This window comes from Chondrus crispus, genomic scaffold (genome assembly GCF_000350225.1).
Source record: "Chondrus crispus Stackhouse genomic scaffold, scaffold_47, whole genome shotgun sequence".
NCBI classification, from domain to species: Eukaryota; Rhodophyta; class Florideophyceae; order Gigartinales; family Gigartinaceae; genus Chondrus; species Chondrus crispus.
Genome location: NW_005179373.1, coordinates 130449 through 154231, shown reverse-complemented (window position 1 = coordinate 154231; position 23783 = coordinate 130449). Strand labels below are relative to the sequence as shown.

At 52.0% G+C, this 23783-nt stretch overlaps 7 protein-coding genes; 3 read left to right on the top strand and 4 right to left on the bottom strand.

The window, feature by feature from the left end:
• Positions 1-4031: 4031 nt before the first annotated feature.
• On the top strand, positions 4032-5932 carry CHC_T00006597001 (hypothetical protein). XM_005719162.1 is given in 2 exon segments: positions 4032-5738; positions 5739-5932. 1 exon segment carries the CDS (start codon positions 4032-4034, stop codon positions 5736-5738), a length of 1707 nt encoding a protein of 568 aa, XP_005719219.1. The 3' UTR covers positions 5739-5932.
• An 881-nt stretch (positions 5933-6813) lies between these two features.
• CHC_T00006596001 (hypothetical protein) lies at positions 6814-7992 on the top strand. The gene has a single exon (XM_005719161.1). It carries the CDS (start codon positions 6814-6816, stop codon positions 7990-7992), a length of 1179 nt encoding a protein of 392 aa, XP_005719218.1.
• A 1279-nt stretch (positions 7993-9271) lies between these two features.
• On the bottom strand, positions 9272-11815 carry CHC_T00006595001 (hypothetical protein). XM_005719160.1 is given in 2 exon segments: positions 9272-10798; positions 10799-11815. 1 exon segment carries the CDS (start codon positions 11813-11815, stop codon positions 10799-10801), a length of 1017 nt encoding a protein of 338 aa, XP_005719217.1. The 3' UTR covers positions 9272-10798.
• Positions 11816-12504: 689 nt separating this feature from the next.
• On the top strand, positions 12505-13822 carry CHC_T00006594001 (hypothetical protein). XM_005719159.1 is given in 2 exon segments: positions 12505-13632; positions 13633-13822. The coding sequence occupies 1 exon segment, from the start codon at positions 12505-12507 to the stop codon at positions 13630-13632; it is 1128 nt and encodes a 375-aa protein (XP_005719216.1). The 3' UTR covers positions 13633-13822.
• A 77-nt stretch (positions 13823-13899) lies between these two features.
• On the bottom strand, positions 13900-14616 carry CHC_T00006593001 (hypothetical protein). The gene has a single exon (XM_005719158.1). The coding sequence runs from the start codon at positions 14614-14616 to the stop codon at positions 13900-13902; it is 717 nt and encodes a 238-aa protein (XP_005719215.1).
• A 14-nt stretch (positions 14617-14630) lies between these two features.
• CHC_T00006592001 (hypothetical protein) lies at positions 14631-16567 on the bottom strand. The gene is made up of 4 exons (XM_005719157.1): positions 16545-16567; positions 16109-16251; positions 15127-15924; positions 14631-14902 (listed from the first exon to the last, which is right to left on the bottom strand). The coding sequence occupies exons 1-4, from the start codon at positions 16565-16567 to the stop codon at positions 14631-14633; spliced, it is 1236 nt and encodes a 411-aa protein (XP_005719214.1).
• Positions 16568-16618: 51 nt separating this feature from the next.
• Positions 16619-18871, bottom strand: CHC_T00006591001 (hypothetical protein). Its single transcript, XM_005719156.1, has one exon. The coding sequence runs from the start codon at positions 18869-18871 to the stop codon at positions 16619-16621; it is 2253 nt and encodes a 750-aa protein (XP_005719213.1).
• Positions 18872-23783: the final 4912 nt, after the last annotated feature.

Genomic DNA, 23783 nt, shown 5'->3' with positions numbered 1-23783 from the left:
GCGTTTCGAAATGAAATACAACTATGAGAAATTGTGAGGACGCTGGGGCGAGGGCCGGTTTGGCGTGTGGGTGGTGTACAGGCACGGGGGGTGCGGCGATATTTGGGGACGCACGGGAGCAGAGCTGGTGGTGTTGCGCTGGCTCAACTTCGGGACGAGAGTATCTGTTCTGTGGGACTCTGCAGCGTGTGAGGGCGGGGAAGAGCCGGTGCGGGGTTGAGAAGGTATTTGGGGTGCAAGGGGTTTACGATTGGCGGGTCTTTTCGAGGATGAAGAGCTGTTTCTGGCACGACTAAGGGGGCGAAGGGGAAGTGGTTGCTAGCTGAGTGAGTGTTTGTTGAGGGCGTGTGCGTTGGGGGACGGGGCAGGCAGGCAATGAACGGAACTCGGCAAAGGTAGAGGCTCGCCCTCCTGGTGGAGGTCGGTGAGCAAGGTGCTGAGGGCCTCCGATCTGCAACGTTGCCATCATGGCAACGTTGCAGATCGGAGGATGGGTTCAGAGCCTGAACCCAGCAAGATAATAAAAATGCAATTTTTGAACCGGCGAAAGCACGGTCAGAGAACCACACTTCTCTGATTGGTGCCCACAGACATGATCCGTTGGTAACGAAACGTCCCTCTATCTGCGGACGACAATTGTCTCTCCAGGGACACAAGAGAGTACCTTCTGATGATTGAGTGGCGGAGTGGTGGAGTGGCAATTCCTGGCTGCACCCAGTATGCGATGAATAGAAACCAACTAGGGGAGTAGGGGAGTATGGGTGTGTAAGTGATTTATGTTTAGGGGGTTGAATTAGGGGCTAGAGAGACTCCCAACCTAAAACGATAACAAAGAAATGTGTGGACCGGTTCGTATTGTACGTGGGGTTTTGTGAAACATGCCGTACGTACCTCCACATCAAAACTACAGTATCTCTTTGGCATCTGCGTTTCTAAAACCTATCTGCATTACGCACTTCTTTGCAGAGCGTTCCTTCCTTCCAACAAACTGCTTTTAGCAGCCTACCGTACACACTGTCTAGAAACCGCCCACCGGAATGGACGGCGGAGAGCAGCTGGTTTCTACACCCCCGATACAGACTCAAATAGTACTCATGGCTTGCGAGGTTAACAAAGACTTGCGTGCAACTTGTTCCGTTTCTTGTAAAAAGTCGCCGCTCTGTAGTTTCTAGCCTTCCCCCGTGGGTCTGAAGACTATTTTGTGATGACCGAATGCGCTGTCGTGCATGGATTTTTATCTTCGAGAACAATTGAGACATAGTTGCAAGAAAAGCGTACCCCTCTACGGCGGACGGGAAGGCGGGGGGGGGGGGGGGGGGGGGGGGCCTACCCAAAAACCAAAAAAACCCCTCCCAAGGGGGGGGGGGGGGGGGGGGGGGGGGTCGTAGCAGTAGCACAACAACAACCTTCCAGAGGTTGTCGGCCGCATCGCGCTTTCCTCGAAATTTAATCTTCTTGTCACTAGTCCCAGTCCTCTGAGCCGACCAGTGCTCTCTCTTCCTTTCGGTGCACGGGCGACAAGAGGAACCTATCAGACTTGCGACGTAGAACACGGCCGCGATTTCCTCCTTGTGTTCCGCCTGGGCCTCTCCTTCGACTTCTTAAAGCGGGGTTGATACGGACGTGCGGCAGATCCATTTCTTCAACAATTGGTTTCACTGCTGCTGGCGTTTCGTCGTCCTCACCAGACATGAGGAAGCCGAGGAGACAAACGCAGAAGACGAAAAGCACGGCAATCACAACTTCCCGCTTGTTGGCAAGGAGTGTTTTTCTCAAATCAATGCATCGCCTATTTCCTGCTTTCAGGGCTTTGCGCACGGACTTTGATTTTCCCTGTCGAACGGCGTTCTTGTCCGTCTTCAGTGACGGCAGTGCCGAATTTGATGTCGAATCCCGACCAGCGGTCTTCGGGACACCCATATCCAACCGAGTCTCGGAAGCCGTTCTTCGAACTTCCCCAACGCCGTCGAATGACATTTGCGGTCTCTGTTGTGCCGTTTCGGGTGGATATTGTTTAGATACTTGCGAGACGTTCTCTGCGAGGTCGGTCTCGATGATTTGGAGGGAGGCGGGTTCCCTCAGAAACGGTTTTCGGTTTGTCGAAGACTCTGTGCCAGCTGGAACATCTGGGAGGGTGTTGGGTATCTGGGTGGCGTTTGCTGTTATCTTCTCAGCAGAAGTTGTGGTGACCAGTGACGAGGGCGACCCAATTTGTCCTCTAAGGGCGAGACCGTTCAAATGACCCAGCCCCGGCATGGCCATAATCTGTTTCTGAATAGCGTTTCCAATTTTTGACGAATCAAGTGATTTCTCCAGAGGCATTCCGCATGCACCGCAAGGGTGCTCTGGCGGCCTTGATCTTTCTACGCATGATGCATGCTCCAAGTCTGGGTTTGCAGGCGCGACACAGCAGGAACGAGGAAGCATTTCGAGTCATTAACAATGGAAGCTGAACGCCATCAAAATCAAGTATACAAGAGGAGAACTGTACAGGAATACATACGTAAGCATGCTCGACGGACTGTCTCTTCGCCTATTTCTAGCTCGGCAGAGCACGCCGAACATCGAGAAGGCCATTCGTACGCACTATTTTGCACCCATTTTCGATAAGTATTTACCACGCACTGTCGTACAATCGCATAATACGCATGTTACATGTCAGCGCTTGGTTCCTGCGGCTCTAGAAAGCCGAGCGGGGACTAGTTCCATCAGATATAAGCAAGCAAAGACAATCTAAATGAACGTACCCGTGCGTGAATCTTGGACTCAGCATCAACTAGGCAAGCATCACAAACAAACTCTTGATGAACGAAACAAAATCTTTGTGTCTGTGCTTGGCAGCTGCCGCATCGACCCATCCTCTACTGGATGCCCTTGCTTCTTTAAGCTGCGTCTGGGAGCTCGGGTTGTCTCAGGAAAGCAGGCCGGTTTTTTGTTTCCAAGAGAGTTATGGCTCTCTCACTTCAGCTTTGACTCGCACGTTACGAATATACTCAGCCAGCGTGGACTTCCTCCTCCTGGGAGGACTGGGACCAGGCACCTGCTCGCTGATAAAGAAATCCTAAAATAAGTCATTTTATGGCGTGTACAGCAGGGAAACAGATCCACAAATATTAAGGGATTTCATATTTTTCCGTGGAACAGGTTGGCATCAACAGAGCAAAAAAGGCCATGGCTCGGTGAGCAATTTGCCTGCGTCCCGCATCTTCAACGGCAAAACTTTCGTCAAGTTCTTAGCGGCTGAAATAGACGACAGTTGACTCTTTCCAGACCCTGCGTTTCGAGCAGCTTCAATGCACAACAAAAGGGAAACCACCGAAACCGCACCAGACTGGAACGGCACCTACAATTGCTCTGCTGAAGAACGACAGTCTCCCCGGTCCATTTAAATTCTCGAACTGACCTGTCCACACTCACATCTCGTGCTGACCATTCTATAGATTTTTCTACTATATCTGCCATCCTGAAGAAGGGGTGAAGCTCCATCAAAGAATCAAAAAACCACACAAAGTCCACGCAATACTGTATTATATGAACTGCAAAGAGAAGTGTTGCTCTGAAAACATGATTTGACTGTGGTTTTAAAGGGGTCTTTCGGGCTGACTATTGATGTTATATGGGAACGGAAAGGATGCCGTTTAGATCATGTATGGCACGCAAGAGCCGTGCTTTGCTTTTAATTTCGTCAACAATTCTCGACTAGTACCCGAATTTATAACAGACATGCATCTTCTAAAGGGCACAGATAGTGTCGTTTCTGCATGCGATGACTGTTGCACTTCATTCGTATTGAACGAATCGTTGATGTTAGACTGTCCCCACGACGTCTGTCATTTAAAATGTCCGTCTACTCATGCATTGTTCCGCTTTTTGTGGAGACCAGAATCCTGCTCTGGCAATCAGGAATGCTTGGCTTTCGATTTGGTCTTCTAGATAGGAATTGAAACATTGTAATCGCATCTCAAGGAATTGCATCTTTGCGACAGCAGGACTGCACAGCATCAAAGCTTCTCGTCTGCCTTGATTACAATATGAGCAACGCTGGAAAGGTGCACCAAGAGTTCTTTTTTTCTCCTTCACCACACATGGAGCACCCGCGGAAAGAAAGAACCTCGAGTCGAGGGGGGAACCCGAACATCTCAGTGCCGCCCACCTTAAGTGAGATCGCCCATCGCTCCACTGGGAATCGCACCATCATGAAGGAAGAAACCCAAGCAGGCATCGAACAACCAACGCAAGGTTCACCTAGACCGTCATCTTCTTCGGGGAGAGGAAATGGCACCCATCCTGGAGCATTCAATCGGCGCCCCTCAAACCTGGCATTGGGGATTCCAACTCATCATGCATCGAAACGCGGAAATAGCCTAACAAATAAGGCGAACAAGGAAGCGAAGGGCAACAGTTCCTACTTGCGCGACCATTGCCTGCCACAACCATCTAATGAAGCTATCGGGCCATATGCTCAGCAAACTTTAAGCGGAAAGTATCGCACACGGAGCTTGAATATCACACCATTAGATATCGAAAGTGCTGGAGACACAGTGGAAGTATACCTGAATAAAGGTCATCGAAGGAGTGCCCCACGAACTCTTGGCACACAGTGTGTTGAGAGCCGGGATACTCATCCAATCACAAAGAAGAATGAGAAGATTATTTCTGTCGAGAAGCTAACCAAGGAGAGCTCTAACGAGATGAGCTCTTCCTCTGGACGTACGACGAATAGCAGGGCCGATGTCTCATCTGTGAGACAACGCGGAAGTATTCGTCTCAAGAATGATAGCACATTGAGCGCCGGTACCGTACCATGTATTGATGACGACATCCCACCACCGAGGATGCCTCGAACCAGCACGCCAGAGGCTCCACTGAGTCGGCGAGCTACATCTGAGCGTGCCGATCCTTTTCGCACTAGATCGGGCGCGGGCAGTCGTGCAGTTTCGCAACCCCGTCACCTTGGCCGCAACAGAGCGTTGCGTAGTGAGGGATTTTCTATTCTGCCCAACATTTTCTGCAGAGGCCGACTCATGAGCTGGCCAGTGGGGGTAGCTCCGCAGGTTGTGTACTCTGCTGAGACGAGCCACGACTTGGATGACGGGCATGGAGCTGCTGGTCTCTCTGCTACTTTGCTTTGCAAAATGGGGGCGAAACATAGGGCGTGGGATATAGTCGGCGTGGGTCAAGGGTTCTGCGTGCGTGTGGTAGGCTGGCATGGGGGTGATCTAGGGAACAATGCCGGGAACGGGGGCGGTCGGGCCGTGGTCTATTCTGTACGCCACAAGGGAGAGGGCCGACGCAGTGAGGGATTCTCTGTGCACGGCGGCCCTGCGCAAGTTCACGACGAGCGGAATTGTTCCGACTTCAAGGGGTACCATTATATCTCGGAGCGGCTGGGCACGGCGGCGGGGTGCCAGTCGTCGGCGGTGGAGCAGATCGGGCTGACGGTTGGGGTGTGGGTCGGGGGCAGTGTGGACGAAGGGAAACAGGTTGACCTGCAAGGCGAGGTGCGTTGGAGGGTTCTCGGCCAGGGAGACTGCGACGCGACGGGGAGGAACGGAGCGAGCTTGTTGAGGTACGGCTACTACTTTTTTCTGGATGCTCCTTGCGCGACGAGGCTGTTCACGAATACGGATACTCCTGAGCATGTCAGGTTGATGGCTCGGAGGGAGGTGGATGGGGCAGTTGACATGGATGCATCCAAGTTGTTGACGTATGTGGTTGTGAGGGTGACTGCGGATTGAGGATAGCTGGTCTTTCTCTTGCGGCTTGACGTGTTAGGTTAGATGATAAATTCCGTCTGCGTTGTAGGTCCGTGATGCGCTTGCGGAAACCGATAGATAATGGAAAGTCCTAAGACGTGGCAGGCTGTGATCCGTACTTGAGGTTTACAAAACGAGATCACGGCTGCCGCACTGAACTGTACGAACTTCTTAATGAACCACTGTCGCGTACAGTGCTGTGCAGTGCACAGCACTGTACGCTGCACTGCACAGTGTGCAGTGCTAGCCGTACCGATTGGGCACCATGACCTTGGCTGGGTTCGGAGAGAAGAGAGCGCTTACAGTTCAAAGAACATTGGATCACATGCCCAGAAATGTACTGTTCACGTGGATGTGGATGAATAATGTTTGGGAATCTCGACGTGGGAAACTCGCCACAGTGCGGGCCCCGAACTAGGGTTCTGCGCTAGGGCGAGATAGGGGGGGCAGGCGGAGAATTGGGGTCAATGTCAAAGGTTGCGACGTGTCAAGGTGTTGCTTCGCTATTGGCCCCGATAGCATATCAGAGCCGGCTTCTTCCCGAAAACGGTATTTTGTGATGCACCGCACTCCAGGCAAATGGTCAGCGCTCGGCCAAGTGGAGCCGTGTCGGGAGGTCTCCAGGCGGACCTCATTGGAGGACACGTGCCGGTCAGGAATTGCAGCGGGGTGCAAAGCGAATCGGGCGCGCCAATCAGTTGCTTGATGCAGCCAGGGTTTCCACCTCATTGGCCACCTGCCCTCGCTGCAACTCCGAATCTACCCACCGCTCGGCGCCGTATATCTCCATGCCCCGCCGCGCCGCACCCAATTTACCCCTGTTTTTGCCCATTTCCCGCCCCATGTTTTTCCCCGCAACGCCGCCCCTGTTTCATCCCTTCCGCTTTCCAGCCCCGTACCGCCTCTCCACCCCCGCCTCCATTTATTCCTTCTCCATCCAAACCACTCATCCCCATCCCTTCCTCCCCCCAACATTCCCTCCCTTTCGATACATGCCTACCAACCCTCCCGCTCCCGCAATTCCCGCCACCTTATCCTCCCACACGCGCCATAGCACATGGCTCTCGTCGCCGTCCCCCCGCCCCCGCCCGATGAGCTCCTGGTCTCCCCGAAGGGCTCGGCCGCGAAGAGCACCCCCCTCGATGCTCCCCGCGATGCTGATCGCCCGTCCTTCTCTACAACCTCCTCATCCAAATTGACCGCCCCCGAGGCCCAAGACTGTGCCATCCCCGCAGAATCCTCACTCGCTCGCGATCCTCCGACACCCAAAACCACCAGCCCTGTCTCCTCCACCGCTCTCACCTCCACCGGAGCGCCCTCTTGCCCGCCCCCAAAAGCCACCGTCATTTGCACCCGCACCACCTCGTGTATTTGCGAGGGCTGCGCAGAGCCGCATGACGGCTCGTATGGCTCTGGTCGCTTCTGCAGCGTTCAATGCGCCCGCCGCATTGCCGCCAGCCGCAAGTGGGAGAAGCAGCGCTCCGAGCGCAAGCGCCTCGCCGCCGCAGCAGCTGCTTCGGCCACTGCTACCGCCTCCGTCGTCGACCATTCCCCAAGTTCGCTCTCATCCGCCTCTTCGCTCGATGGCCGCGGAGCACTCAAGAGGCGCCGCGTCGTCATGCTACCTCAAAATGGCGTTGTGCCCCAGGCGCGCTACCACTCTAGTGCCACCCCACCCCCGCCCGTGCTGCAGCATCCCCACTTGCAATATCAGCATCTAGTGCAGCCGCAGCCGCAACCTCACAATCGCCATCACTCCATCCCGCACCACCCGCATCCCATGCTGGGCCATATGCAGATGCAGAACCCTCTGTTGGCTGCTACCCCGCCGTTGCCAGTATCTTCACCACTAGGAGCAATGCCGCCGTTTATGGAGTACGGCCACATGCCGGTGCGCACCGCGAGCCCGTGCTATACGCCGTCTACCGCGGCGTACTATCAGTACCAGCCTCCCATGGTGTACACGCCGCCACCGCAGTACCCAATATATGCGAGCAATCCGATGCCTGTAATGCCGCACGCTCAAATGCCTCAAGGACAAATTCCGCCACCCCCGCCCCCAACCCCTGCACCTGATGCCGCGCATGTCATAGGTCAGGGACACATGGTCCAGAATCATGCTCCTGGAGTGCCGCGCTCTCTGCATGCTCCGAAGGCTCAAGTCTCAAGCGAAAAAGAATGCGCCGCCGTTGCAAACGCTTTACTTTGCCTGCGTGAAAGCAAAAAGATGGAATAGTTTTGGGTTCGAAAGATTTTTTCTTGAGAGAACTAACCTGAAACCAATCTTGCTTCGCTTCACACACACACGTAGTGTCTAGAGATGACAGGAGGTCCGTTGCGAGGTCAAATGGCCTCGTACGACTATTTTTTCTGCACTGTCGTTTTGCATCTGAACCATCGTAATCGTTGAAGGTGGAACTTGACTAAGTGCATTTTCGATTGGGTTTCCAGCTGCGGCTGTATAGGGTTCCAGCGTTATTGGATTGTTAGCTGTTTTTCCTAAGCGTTTAAGCGCGGCAGAAAACGATCTTCGGTTGCGGGAGGAGGCCGTGTTAGCTATTTTGAGGATCTGGGCGCGCACACGTCCGTCGCTCAGGGCCAGTCCTAACAGGCGCTTTTCTTTTTTTTTTTTTTTTCTTCAACCAGTTGCGGTCACGCTATTGGCCGGGTCATTTCATTAAATTAATCGCACGCCACAACGAATGCTACACAGAACCACTGTAATGCTTGGTAATTCTGCAAACTGGTCGAAATCCATTGGCTAAAGGAAGTACCAGTCCACACTCAGTCCATATGCACACTACTAAAATTCCATGGACTCGATGCGGTGCAGTGGCACTTGCAGTACAATGAAAGGGTGGAATTAAATCCAAATACGAGCACATGCAGATCAAAACATTGGTTCTCTCAACGTTACACTCTGTTTAGGAAACGGAGCACCACCGGACGGCAGAAGGGTACCCAGAGTTCAGCTTTTTGAAATCAAATGCCTCCTTGGCATCGATCATGAAATGGAGAGAAGCCGGGGAGGCTGCTCTCTAGTTCATGATCGATGATGAAGTGGCTTCGCCGAAATCCCTTTCCTGTGAACCACCCCGCCCTCGCTCCCTCCCCCCCGCCACCAACCCCCCTTCCCCCCCAAATAAGACCACGTCCCCTCCTCCCCGCCACCCCCCTTCCCCTCAATATCCCCACGTCCCCTCCTCCCCGCCACCCCTTCCCCCCCAAAATCCCCACCTCCCCATCACCATCTTCCTCACCTCCTCAGTACCGTGACCAACACACATCCTCCGACATGCTATTGTCCCCGCTACCGCGTCATCCTCCTAACATCGACACCGACACAGTCTCTCCCCGCACCCTCCATCCCTTCCATATCTTTCGTTTCATATCTCAATCCAGCCCAGTTTTGGTCATGCACATCGAGGGACCTCATTATAGCAACACGTCGTCCAGCTTTGCTTTTGTCGAGCTACAGGGGGTCAGACTGGGCCATGTGCATGCGCGAGGAGGCGTTGCTGTACCTTCCATGCTGCATGGATCTGCAGACCGTCCAGACTCTGTTCCATTTCTGAGGAGTGGAACTTTGGGATGGCATTACAGTAAAAACTACAGCAATGTGCTTCCGATTTTAGTGAAGAACTCAATAAAAACGGGGCGAGGGAAAGGAAAAACGAGAAAAAAGTCCTTTGTTAGGACTGGCCCTCAGTCATGCGACATATTGCACTTCCCTTGTTTTATCATAAAATCTTAATTTTGACTAAAATTGGCCCTCATGTGGGGCCAATTCATTTATCGCCTGCTGCAGATCCTAGTGTCTAGACGACAAGCGATTTGACCTCATATGAGGCCAGTTTTTTTTGCAAAAAATATATAAATTAAATCGAAACTTTAAAGAGTCAGTTTGGACACCATTTCTTTAACGTATTTGCCCTCGGCATTAACATCTTGCAAAACCTTGGGATGGCAGTTTCCAATGCACAGAGAGACTAAGAATCTAATGAAGTTTCAATGATGAGTTGGCTTTTTAAACAGGCGTTTTGGTTTCGAAGAAATCAACATAAAACGTTTTGAGGTTGGTGAAGATAGATGGTCGCTTACGGTTGGAGCTCCCGCGCACCCGAGATATCAGCGGTAGCGAGAGTACTCTTGACTATCTATCGAAAAGTAAACAAAGAAAGAACAATATCAGAGAATAGACATGTGAGGGAAGCCCAGGGAAGGGCGTCCTGACGGGGATGGGTGGGCAAAAGAGAAATAGACATAGCCGAGAAGTCACGAGACTCTCACCCGGCCGTCGGCGATATGTAGGACAGTGCACGCTCGGTCGAATGCCAGGTGTCGGCATGTCACTCGCTACTCCCTGGACAGCTTCACCTGCATACACAAGTGTATGCAGACGCCAAAAAGGCTCCTTTTTTGGGCATTTTAAAAATGGCTGGAAAAGACGTGCAGATCTCACCAAACTCCGCCCTTCTGCAACGAAGAAGTCAACTGCGGTGGCGAGAGTATCTTTTTCCATCTTGTTGAGCTAGAGCAAGTAGAGAAAAAATAAGTTGAAAAGTGACCTCATATGAGGTCATTTGTCACCTAGAAACTAGCGCTTGTCTTTTCGCTAGCCGGAGGTTGATTACGCACCGTGGGGCACCACGACGTAGCGACTTGGAGACACTGAAGATGACTTGGTTTTGGATAGAAGAACGACCATCCGTGTGTAGGGAGTCATGCTAATCTGCCGGTCACAACGTGCAATCGAGATGGAATCCTCCAAAGACGGATGGTAGTCTAGATATGGCTCCGGCACCGTCTTGTTTTCGTGTCTGTCGAAAGACAGCGAAGTCTGAGTAGCAGCAGAAACGCAATAACTGCACTAGTAGGCAGGTTTATAATTACAATAGGTAGGCCCGTACATTCGCAGCGCGCCCTCACCTGCCGCTTCTACCGCCAAATATGTCGCGCTAGAACGATTAAAGAAAAGGCCAGATCTCAAGACGTACGGTAGAGTCTGTTCAGTTATGAATTCTCCAAAACTGACGACGCAGTTAACCCTCTGAAATAAGAATCATGCGATTTGTATCCTTCTCCACCTTCAGCTTGGCTTTGCACTTGTCGCACTTGACGTCAGCATACTCCTGAAACCCCTTGTTAGTGAGGACATCTCCGAAGAAGACATGAGTACGCCTTCCGCAACTCGGACAATCGCCGACCATGATCTGTGGGTCTGGAACAACGGCGGACGTGAGAAGCTTTGCGAGCAAAAAGATGGCCGGGGAGCCAATGATGAGTGAGAGCACAGGGTCGATATTGTGCAATGGAGTGAACTCAAACGAAAAGGAGAGCCAAAGCAAAGCGACGAGGAGTCCCGCCGGAACGTAAAGAACGAAAGTTCGTTTTCGATCAGGGATTACATCGGAAAAGGTGATCTGCCTACGGATAGAGCAGCGCGGGCCGCGCTGAATGGCAACGATCGAACCCGCATCAATGAGCTTCTTCTTGAGTTTGTCGAACTCTTCATTTGGCATTGTTGGGTTGCCCTCTTCATAGGACTTTGCGGCGTCTAAAAACATGAACTCGTCGCGACTGAGGGTGACAACGTCGGAGCCCTGCCAGGTGAGCTCCTCCTTGAGGGTGTCAAACTCCTCGTTGGACAGAGTAGAATCGCCACGGAAATAGGCCTGGGCGGCATCGAGGAAGACGCGCTCTTTTTCGCGAACGGAGAGCTCAGCGCGCTTTCCCGTGCGCGGGTTGATGCTGCAGAAACCGGCAATGTTCTCGTCGATGATAACCTCGGTTTGCGGCTCCTCGGTTTCCGCCTGGGAGGGCTTTCCATTGGCGTCCATGCGGATGAGAGAAGGGGGGGCTTGTTGACGGACGACGAGGGTACGTGGTCGGGCGGAGATGAAAGTGCTGTGACATGAGAAAGTGGAGGCCACAGAGGCGGGGACTGTGACAAAGGCCATGGTTGCTGAGCGGAAGGCGAGACTGTTTGGTCTTGCGGCGGGCGCGCGCGGAGGAGGAGAGGTGGTGGCAGCGCTCGTGTTCTGAATGGAGAGGCCCATAGGCGCTGAACCTGAGTCACGGCTGCGGGGCTTGAGGGGGGGGGTAAATCTGTAGGAAAAAGTCCTGGCGCTCCCGCAAAAGCTTGGGTTCAGCAGCGTTACTGCCAATGCAGACGGGATATCTGTTCTGGCAGATGAATGGCTAGCATGGGTTCTGAAATGATCTCAGATATGAGATCAGCAAAAACGTGTGAAAAATGCGGATTGGCGACCCCTATTCCATGCCCGAATCGATGCCTGGTCCTCGATTCATGGAAGCTTCAGGAAGCCGCCGCCACTTCGTATCCACAGTTTTGCACAGGTCATCGGAGGACAACCTGTACATTTTCCGCCTGTTTCTGACAGTTGGCAAGTGCTCTTTTTTATGTAAGCTTTCCTCGCTGTCACTCGACAACCGGCCAGCAAGGAAAATACCAGCCCCCTTCGATCAGAACGATGGAGTACACGTGTACATGGTGTCAGCACATGCCGCCTCTGGTGTTGACACTTGACATCAACTTGGAGCATGCGTTCTCTTCTTGCCCCGTTTCCTCTCGATTCAGCGCATTGCCTGAACAGTTACCATCGCCATTCCCACCGTACAAGATCTTCCCCCTTTCCACTCGCTCTCGACCATCTCACCAGCGCCCCACCACGCTTGCCGCTTCATTCGCCCCCTGCCCATACGCTCCTTACTTTGATTCTACACCATGGTGCCTGACACTGGTGTAACGCTCCGACAGTTCCCACATAAGGCCGTCGAGTCCTATGGCGAGGTCGAGTTTGCGCGTCTGGACCGCAAGCTCGCTATGTTCCACGCGCTCTCCTCTGAAGACAAGCAACTCCTCCCCGAGTTTGAGCCGCGCATGTCGGCCATCGCCGAGTGCATCGAAGTCAACGTCACCCTCCTCTCCCGTATCGCTGATTCTGCAACGTCCATCAGCTCTTCCTCGGACCTCTCTGTTCCACAGGAAAACGGCCACCCCACCCCCAACTCACCATCCCTGCCATCTGAACAAACCACGGACCGCGCCGCAGAGGAAAAGCAGCTCCTGTCAAGTGAGATCCGCCGTGGCTTCACCCTCCTCGCACGCGACTGGAGCGCAGTAGGAGAACAGCAAAGAGATGCCTGCTACAAGCCGTTGGTCGAAGCTGTGGACTCTGCGTACAAAGAAGCGTCGCAAACGAACCAATCCTTGTCACGGGATGCCTTTCGCGTGCTCGTTCCTGGTGCGGGAGCTGGTCGACTACCGTGGGAGCTGGTGCGCCGCGGCTTCGCCGTCGAAGGCTGCGAAAGCTCATTCACCGCGCTTTTGGTCGGAAACTACGCGCTGAATTCGGTGTCGGGAGAGGCGGCCAGTACAATCTACCCGTTTGTGCATGAACAATCCAACGTTGCGAGCCAGAAAGCGGCGACGAGACCTGTGTCTGTCCCGGACGTGAATCCTAAGGACATCCCCAACGTGGCCGACTTTGCGATGCGGGCTGGTAACTTTGTGCATGCGTACGAAGGGCATGACAACGCATGGGACGCAGTAGTGAGTTGCTTGGCGTTCGACCTTGGGGATGCCGTGATTGAACATGTGAGGCGGGTGAGTCAGGTCATTAAACCCGGGGGTATGTGGGCGTTTATCGGGCCGATGCCATGCTTTGATGGTGGGCAGATGGAGGGCATTCATTTGTCGGTGGAGGAGTTTCTGGGGATTGTTAGAAGATGCGGGTTTACAATGGTGAAGATGGAAGAGGTCGAGGTATCGCACACGGCGGATGCTGAGAGCCTGAGGTCGATACAGCTGCGATGTCCGTTTGTGGTCGCCGTCAAGGAGCGGCCGTCCTGAACGACGATGCCACGGCTACTAAAACCAGCCGCCACCCGACTGCTTACGAATTTTCGTAACTGCTCAGCAAGGACGGCCCGCCGTTGGACGGATCGCCCGTCCATTTGCACGCCGTGTCTACATGCCGAAAGCGGTGCAAGGCACGTTTATGTAAACAGGCAAAGAGGAAGCATAGAATTTGATTTTTGAATATTTTTGTAACCAAGTACGGGAATGACTGGAATTGGTCGACATAGGCCGGTTCTACAGTCAGCCCCCGCAACCTGTCTACAGAACACGCAGCACTATAGTAGTGCTGGCACCGTAGCCGTCTTCGGGACCAATATACGTACATGCGGTATTGTTCGTTGTGTCACTTCCTCCCTCTGTTAAAAGGCCGCAATTCCAAAACAGTTTGTTGAACCATCGGTTTGCTATTCTTCTCAACTTTTTCCAAATGGCCGAAGTTATCCCGTCCAACCTACAAACCGGTTCCTCGGAGCCTACCGAAATCGCTCCCAAAGCTGACTTAAGTGACCTGGACAAGATCAAAGCCGCGCAAGCCGCTCGGCGCACTCGCCGCTCGCGCGCTCCGGAACCCACCCCCCCACCCATCTCAGTCGTCTCCGACGACCCGAAGCCCACTGACGAAGCTAGCAGCGAAGAATCTCCCGAAATGAGCAAGCTCCGCGAAGAAATGGCAACTCTCCGGCTGGAAATGTCCTCCCTGCGTCGAAACCACTTGCAAAACCTCAAGAAGGTTACTGAAGAACGGGACATGTTCGCCACACAGCTCGTCCGCGAGCAGGCGTCTTCAGGGGGGTCACCCAGCGGCGTGGATAAGCGCAAGCTGGGTGATGCCGAGGTACAACTGCGTGCGGCACGCACCAGGAATACTGACCTTGAGACTGAGAATGGCGTTTTGAGGGACGAGGTCAAGCAACTTAACTTCCGCTTGCAAGCTAACAAGACTATGGCCGCAGCGACCAATGGGTACGAACGCATTGTCGATGACCTGGTCACTGTAAAGGTGAAAAATGCTGAGCTTCAAGAGGAGAAGGAAGAGATGCTCCGCATGAATAAAGAGCTGACGCAGAGGGCTGCAGCACTCTCTGAGGCGAACGGAGAGCTGGAGAAGAGCAGGTCGCAGTGGGTACTACAGTGTGCCGATGTGGAGAAGAAAAGGGGGGATCTTGAGGCCAAAGTAAAAGAATTGCAAAAGACGCAAATGAGCGCGGGTAAGAAGGGGAAGGAATATGTGTCACCAGACACGTCATACGAAGAGTCTGATCTTCAGGATATCAAACTTAACTGAGAAGGATGGGTGCCCTTGCTGCCGAAGTACCAACTATAAATCTTTATCAGTTAACAACAAAACTGTAGAACCGTTTCCCCACGCTTGCTTTTTATAAATGCGAAACAATGTACCTGCGCCACCCTCTTCCTTGACGCGAGAGAGAATCCTTCATGGTGGGGAAGATCTTGTTCTCCCGGACGGTGGAAGGCCCCCGCGACCGTGTTGCATTGAACCCCCTTGTGATGCACTAGCCGAGCCCCCTGATGGAACAGGAGACATCTTTCGTCGTTTTGCATAAGACCCGCCAGCAAAACCGGTGTCTGCAGGATCGGCTGAGGAACTCCGTCGTCGACGCGATGGAGCCTCGTCAAGTTCTGCCGCATCCTCCTTTTCAGCACGCTCAGCCGATGCACGCAGTCTCGCTGATGCTGCTCGTGATGACATGCGCCCGCCTCGTCCTAGGCATTTCTCAAAGTGCTGAGCGTAGCGGGACGCCGAGACGCTTGAGCCACAATTGGAGCATTCGACATTGACATTCTTATCGCTGTACAAAAGCTTCGAGCCATATCGCTCTGGATTTGTGCCGGGAGGGTCATTCGGATTTAGGGCGGCAGCATCAATGGCGGTGAGATAGCGGTTGGCTTCGGAGGCGAGAAAAACGCTGCGCTTAAATTGGACTGCGACATGTGAAATGGCCCAATTTATCATATCGTTGTAGAGATGAACGGCAACAGCTGCTGTGGTGAAGTGGTCCATGTGGGCGCCATTCTGTGCAATGGCATCTTCAAACGCGCTGAGCAAATTGTCGTCGCGTGTAGGCTCCTTGTCTGAGCCTTCGGCGTGCATGCTTTGGTCAACGACATGTTCGGAAGTGGGGAGTGATGGGTCTCTAGATTGATCGTGAGGGGTGGAGGCGGTGGCGTCCGTCTTTGAGGAGTGCCTCGGGGACGACACTGGGTGTGAAATGACAGCCAGTTTTCTGGATTGTGGGTTTGCTTCTGAGGAATTTCTTTCTGCTAGAGGGAGGGAAGGTTGGGAGTCAAGATCGGATTTGGAAGGCAAGGGGGATGAATGGGGGGATGTGGCAGCTGAGTTAGAAGCCGAGGCCGATTGCAGAGTGCGCTGTGTGAGTGTTGCCGAGCTGCGGCCCCTTCGCTTCCGGGGTGCCATGTAAAGAGCTGGAGGAAGCTGTAGCCATACCTGCTGGATTCGGGGGAAGTATTTTAGTTTTCGCGGTGTCGTCGGCGGCGGTAGGATGAATGCTAATGCATGAAAGCGAGATAGACCGAGGCCTCGGTGCCGGTGCAGCAATATCAAAACACGTCGCAGGGGGGCAAGGTCTCCTTTCAGCGGGTCATGGGGCGGTGACGAACACCGACGACAAGTTAATTTTGCATTTTATTCTTGAGTAAGTAGCCGCTGTACGTGCTCACAGCAAGCCTTACTCCTCATTTGATCAAAAAATACGGAAAAGATCAAATCCTTGATGTCAACATCAGCGTCAACCAACCTTGTCCACCTGACAACAATCCACTGACTCAGGCCCTTCGGTGAGGGTATCGTACCTTCGTGGAGCACTTCTCCATCCTCACTACACCCATCCTTTTCAAATTTACATCTACCTCCCGGCAGCTACGGTACTAAACGGTTTTGACCCATTCCTTAATTCATCCTTACCTTCTCCATCTCGTCAAATGGCCCGTAAAAGCACTAAACCACATCTCTCAGAACAGCAGTTAGCCTTTCAATCTCAATCACTTGCTCCCCGTCTGCATCTTCTGTCCTCGCCATGTGAAGGATCATCAAAAGTTTCTTCACTCCAAGGTCTTTCGCCTCTAACATTGTAATTGCAAAATCCCGGTCCCTTCGCGAACGAAAACGGGTTGCACTCAAGTGACTTGAGTGTAGCGAAGAAAAGGAACCGTCTGCTTCTTGGCTGATATTAATAGATTCCGTATTTCCGTCCAGAATCGCTCCTATTTCATCCCCGGACAGCGTTGGCGTGCTCAACACTGCGGAAAATGCCTGCTTGTAGTCGAGCCTTTCAATCACGTTCATACAACTGGTTGTCGCAAGAATCAACAGCCGCCGTCCCTTTGGAGGTACTTGCTTAGTTAGAACCATAAGTGTTTGTAGTAGAATGTTGGAAAACCTCGGACCAATCGGCGAATATTCAATCATGCGCTCAATATTATCGAGCACAATCACAGACAAAGACGACTTGTGTGCGTCGTCAAACACTTTAGCCAACGCTTGACACTTTGCCACCTCCGAATACCCGACGTAAGACTCCGGTGTGACTAGTCTTACGAAAGGAAACCCCGATTCTACAGCCAATAGAGCGGCTAGCGCTGTCTTCCCAGTGCCTGGTGGGCCCTCGATAAGAACAGATAGTAATGGCGAGCGGTCTGAGCTCGCAACCTCGTTGCGGAACAGCTTCCCAGCATCCAGTGACTTCTGCATTCTCTCTCCATGTACGAGAAATCCACCAAGAAGGCATCTCGCAAAGTCGTCTCTGCCCATTCCAAACGCGGGCTGTACCTCAACTAAGGCCCGCCGAAAGTCTTCCATAGTCACCACCATTCCAGATGCATCCACTTGCTTCTGTAGGTCTCGGTAGTCAACATGTCTGTTTAGAGCAAATGCTGCCGCTGACTTACACAAGCCCTCGATTTCAGCTCCAGAATAGTTCTTTGTCTGTACCGCAAGCCAATCGAGGTTGACATCGTGAGCAAGCATGCGGCTCTCCCTCATTTTAGCGGTGTGAATCTGTAGAATCTGCTGACGCCCATGCTCGTCAGGCAAAGAAATTTCGACATGCACTTCCAGTCGACCTGGTCGCAATAGGGCTTCATCAATCATGTCCTTCCTGTTCGTCATTCCAATGACTAGAATGTTGTTTAGAGCGTTCACTCCATCAATTTTTGACAACAACTGATTCACAACAGTGTCGCCGACACCTGATGAAGTTCCACTACTACCGCGTTGTTTGCATATTGCGTCAATCTCATCGAAAATAATAATATGGAGCTCAGAGCTGTCGCCGTTTTCCTTGTAATCCGCTTCTGCATCTTGGAAAAGAGCACGGACGTTTTCCTCACTCTGCCCTACAAACTTGTTCAAAATCTCCGGCCCATTGACTACTTTTGGCTCCTTTCCGTTTAGCATCTTTCCAATCTGTCGTGCGATCAAGGTCTTACCGGTGCCCGGTGGTCCGTAGAGTAACATTCCCTTCACGTGCTGAATCCCGAGCTTCTGAATGACGGAAACTGGAAAGACGCGGGATGCAAAAGCTCTTCTAAAGATATCTGAGAACTCTTTGTCCAACCCACCAATACCCATCTTCTCAAAGTTGAAATCCGCTCGAAATACATCCTTCGGACGATTGTCGCCGCCTCTCACTTTGACTGGTGAGTCTGGAGCTTTCGTAAAGAAGATTTCAGTGTTCTTGGTCACTGTTGCGATTTCAACAGCAGAATCCGCAACAAGTGACGTCGCTTTAAGTATTAGTGAAGAGCCAAAGAAGTCGACAATGAAGGATTGGCCGAGCGAAGGGACGTGGGCGGTGAATCTGCGCTGGCATTGTTCAATGAGCTCTTCTGCTTCGATCTCTATCTGCTGTCCTGTCCTTGAGAGGAGGCCGACTTCAAACGTCGCCGCAACCGCAACGACTGGCTTCTTCCCCGGCCATTTGAAAGGGCTGACGGAAACGACATCACCAAGGCCTAGACGCAATTCTTTGCGTTGACTTCGGTTAAACGCGAGGTGCCCGTGCTGTACTTCGGAGCTCGCCCCGATGACGTAAACAAACTTTGAGTTGATGTGTCCTAAACCAGATACGGCCGGGAAATCAGTCGGATTGACGAAGACTTTGTTCGTGCGAGCAAGATCATTGTTCGGACATGAAGAAACAGAAAGTTTCTGGGAGGAAGGAAGCAACCCTCGTAAATTCCAAGATGCCATCCTGAATGTTCAAATAGGCACGAACGAAGTGAAAGTTTGGGGGACTAGCGACCTTATCGTTTGTCTCTAGGGATTGAAGATTCGCTTGGTTTTCAATTGTGAAAGCAAGTTCCTCTGCTGCCCAGACTTCGCGGCGAGATGAACGCAAACTTCAATGCACCGCCACCACTAGTTACACTGGGTACCGGGTTGTGTGCGAGTACCCTGCTTATGCATGTAACAATGGAGAGAAAGAAGGTCGCAACACGTCACGCCCGTGTATGAGCTGACGACGAGGCTTACACAAGTGGCATACAGATGCAATGATATTGTACTGTACTGTACAAGGCAGCAATACATTACAGCACTACTTTACAGAGGGTACCCCTATGTTTGGGACAAACACCTACTACAGGGACAAACGAAAACCATCAAATTTTAATCACATTAAAGATCAAGGTGCAGAAAGGGCGCCCTCCTGGTCCTTCCAAGCAATATATCTTCCCCACTGAGCACTCTGCGGCCAATGAGGAACTGCCATCTCCTCCCTAGCAACCCCATCTATGCCCCAAAAAACCAAGGGCGGGCATTTCAAATGTGTTCGAACAGAGTGAACGAAACAGTAGGTCTCCAACGCAAACGAAGGGGGTTTGCGCAGAACAGTGACAATTGCAGGACGACTCGGTCCTTTTGAAGGTGAGCTAAAACATGCTGTAATGGACTCCAACAGCCGACTCAACGCCCTCCACAGCAATGCATAAAAATCGAGTGCAAAAATGATACTTTTACGATAGTAGTACAGTATCTTTCTGCTGTCCCTACAAACTTTCGCTTGGCTGTCTCTCAAACAGCTCCCTCACCTCCTCTGCACGAAATTGGCGTTGCACGAAGTCCGCTCGTCTCTGACGATAGCGCTTCTGTATCTTTCGGCGTCGTTCGAGTTGAGAATTCCCAATGTGATACCCCCTGCTTGTAAGCTGATGGTATAACTGCACGTCGCCATCCCGCAGCGGCTTCCAGCGTATGTGGAAGTTCGTCAGCCCTAGACATAGACGAAATATGGGGTCATAATTAATCTCGGACCACTTCCATTTCGACCCTAACACACTCCAAAGCCCGCATAAACGTCCGAAATAGTTCTCTACAAAAATGCGGTCACTAGATATAAACTTGTTCTGCGCGCATTTGCGCCCACGACCGACGTTGCAGTTTGCAAGGACCAACACCTCAAACCCAGCCCAAATGCCGATGAATTGGGTCGGGTTGAAGTTGGTCATCTCCACAATGGCCTCTGCACCCCCCTCATCGTAGAAACGGTCAAATATCGGCGCATCAGTCCCATTATCCTCATCACTGTTCTCTGGGCGCTCGTAATCGAACGCCTCGAGCTCATTACGGCGATCAATTGACGCATGGGCAAGGAGTTGCAGAGCTTGTGCTGCATCGTGAGATGAGAAGCAGGCCATAGTGCGGTGTGCGATAATGATAGGAAATGGCAGGCGAGGGGGGCACGCGGCGGAGGAAGCGGGGGTGGGGCAAGTGGGGTGAAAGTGGCAGAGCAGATGGAGAGAAACTAGTGCAGAGTGGGAGAGAGACGATGGGGGACAGGGAGATAGGATGGAAGGAGTGCAAGTGGGCGTGGAGTTGTGTAGGTATAAAGGTGGCGTGCGTGGGATTGGAGTGGCAAGGTGGGGACGTGGGGCTTGACACTGTAGGTGTAGAAGGCGGAGCGGAAGGGGGCGAGATGAGGGCGGGAAGAACCAGTTCTGAATTTTTGAAAGGCGTGGACCTCTGTCATTACGATGTGGCCCGGTCTTTTATCAAATGAACTGGGCGTTACAGGTTGAGATGCCGCTCTTTCACATTCAATCGAAGTCCAGGAATTGATCACGTATTGGCGATTCGCGGGTTTCTTGTCGAAAAGGTCGACCATATTTACAGTTAGTGTGTGATTTATTTATTAATTTGTGATACGTCAAAAATAGTTGTCTTCTCAGTAGTTATTTGGCTCTTTGGGCTGTCCGAGAGAATTTGCGTGAATGGTCTAGTGTCAGAAAACCGGCCTTTTCGCCTCTTCCATACATCGATGTATGGAAGAGGCGAAAAGGCGGGTCCCATACGATCGTATGGATCAACTTAATTGTTTCATCGCCCACAACAGCCCCATTCCTCACTCAGAGTCTTGATTCAAGACCAAACTTGAGTTTCTTTCCTCCTTCGCCTTCTCCCCTTTCTATTCCCTCACTCCCTTCCACCACGATGTCCAAGGCAAAACGTCAAAATAACCGTCAGATAAATGCCATCTCCACAGCATTTATTGCTGTCAACAATGGATCCTCTATTCAAAAGGCTGCTGCGTCATGCCGCATGGCGAAAACCACATTCTATCGGCTTTAACAAAACGGCATTGAATCCTCTACTAAGAAACCTGGTCGAACCGCCCTCACACCAGACGAGGAAGGAAAAATTGTTTCTCTTCTGTCTTCTTACGCTGCTCGTGGGTAACTCCTCTCCCAGAATGACCTACTCGAAGCTGTTCAAGTTTTCGCCAGTACATTCGACAATGAGCGTCGTCTTCGTCTTCCATTTAAAAATGGAAAGCCTGGCAAAACGTTTGCTGCAAACTTTCGAAAACGACACAGCACGATACTACGATTCGGACGGGCTACAACACAACAAGCTAAACAATTTGCAGCGACTAATGCAGAACACCTCACCTCCTTTTTGCTGTTATCGAAAAGGTTATTGCCGAAAATGACATCGACGAGGAGCGGTTATGCAATTTGGATGAGTGTGGAATTTCGGCTGAGACGGACAAGGTGGGAAAAAGCCGCAAAAAGGTTTATTCCCTCTGCTATTCGAAGCCCCAACAGCAATTGCCTGAGTTTCGTAATGTCGATCGCATAACCATGATGCCCGTCGTCTTTGCCTCTGGGCACTCTGGAAAACTGCTGTTTGTAATTAAGGGCAAACGTGTGCCTTATCGAGCTGTGAGAAACAGTGACGGGAACAGGCTCATAGAGACGCTGGCAGACTGTCTCCCTCGAGGAAGTATGATTACTTCTCGCAGTGAAACGGCAAGTGTGGACAGGGAAAATGTTTTGCGCTGGGCAAAGCGATTTGTTGTGGACATTCAGGATTTGACACCCAACGATAAAAAAGTGTTGCTTCTCTATGATGCATACAGAAGTCACATGCATATCCAGGCGCTTCGTGTATTTGACGAAGGCGGGGTGATTTCTGTAGTACAATTGCGCGGAGGCGACGGCGCCACCGCTGCCGCCCCAGCGTACAGTGATCTCGGGTGTAAGCGCCATCACAACCGTAAGGAGTTGTATTTACAGCTGGGGGCCGGTGCGGAGAACAGTAATACTCCACAGGCTACACGTGTGTAATCCGTACGGTTATAAGTAGTAATTAGTAGTTAATGTCACAAATTTATTAATTGTATACACAGTAGCTGGTATACAGTAAGTAACAGCTACTGTAGCGGGACAGGTGTCCTGGCGTCCCACTTAGGGGTTAAGACCGGGGGCACCTGCCCCGTCCCAGTAAAGAGGCGCAGACTCGCCTCCCTTCCCTTTACGGCTAAGTGCTAACACCGTTCCGGTTTTCCTTTAGCTCGGGCTTCTAACCCGTGACCGGCCGTCCGGTTATAACAACACCGACCGGCTGCGCGTCACCGGCCACGTGAGCCTTCCCTCTTTTCGAGTCCATCCGTACGGTTTTTATCCGCGCGTGGGTAACCCAGCGTCGCGCGCTCCCTCACCTCTAACCTCCCTCGTTCCGAGTGGTCGGGACGAAGGTAGTTATACCACAATTGCATTCGCACTGCCAGTGCATACGAGTGGCACCATGCACTCGCTAGAAGTGGGAGTTTTTGGACCATAGAATGCGCACCTTGACACAGTTTTATACAGGATGTGTTTTCCAGGTCGTGCAAATGTCTTTGATGTGTTCGACTTTTGTAAAATAATGAAAGTGGCGTACGCAAACGGGTTTATACGGTCAAACATTCAAAGTGGATTTAGGAAGACCGGCTTGTGGCCACTGAACCCGAATACAGTATTAGGACAGTGACGTCTGTTGTCAGCTGATTGCAAAGCAGTCGCTACTGTAGAGGATATGGAAAATATGTTGGAAGAGAAGCGGGTGAGGTTGAGGTCTACCGCTGGCTTGAAGCCCATAGTGCTCAAGCGAGGATTTCTAGTCACCAGTGGGGGTGTCAATCCTACAAGCGAGGAAGCTATGGCTCTGGTTTCAAAGAAGGAAGAGAGTGAGCGACGAAAGTTTTTGGATGCCCAACGGAAGAAGGCCCTAGCGGATTTAAAAGAAGCCCGCAGAGTTGCGTCTGTTCGTGCAGCGCGTTTTCTACATGAGGAATTGGCGTGGAATATCCTGTTGCTGCGTATGGGAACAGTTCTGTTTTGCCAAGACCAATGTCTGCCCGTCACAAAATTGCAGCGGAACAGGCAATTGTGAAGAAGGCTTTGGCGTCTGAGAACACTTGCAGCTACACAAGTTTAGAGCGGCGTCGAGATCCTTGCAACCGGCTCTCAGTGGATCAGCTTGCTTACGAGATTTGATTTCCGCGCCGTGATTTACATCAAAAAATATGGGTGAAACCAGATTTCATGATGGACTTGTCCCGACTCAAGGGGTATTTTCCCGAAAAGGAGTCTTTCTGAGCAGTTCGTCAAATGAATCCTCTAAAATGACGCCAGTTCTTTGTCCTTTTTCTTGGGTTTGGCAAGATTGCCTAGGATATGCCGCAGACAATGACGTAGTAACCGTAAACAACAGGTCACGGGAAGTAATTTTTCTTTAAAAACGCGGTATTGTCCCAAACATAGGGGTACTGTCTTGTACCGTACAATAAGGGTGGGTGGTTTCCGTAGTACGGGCTTGAGTGAATAAGGGTGGGTGGGGTCCG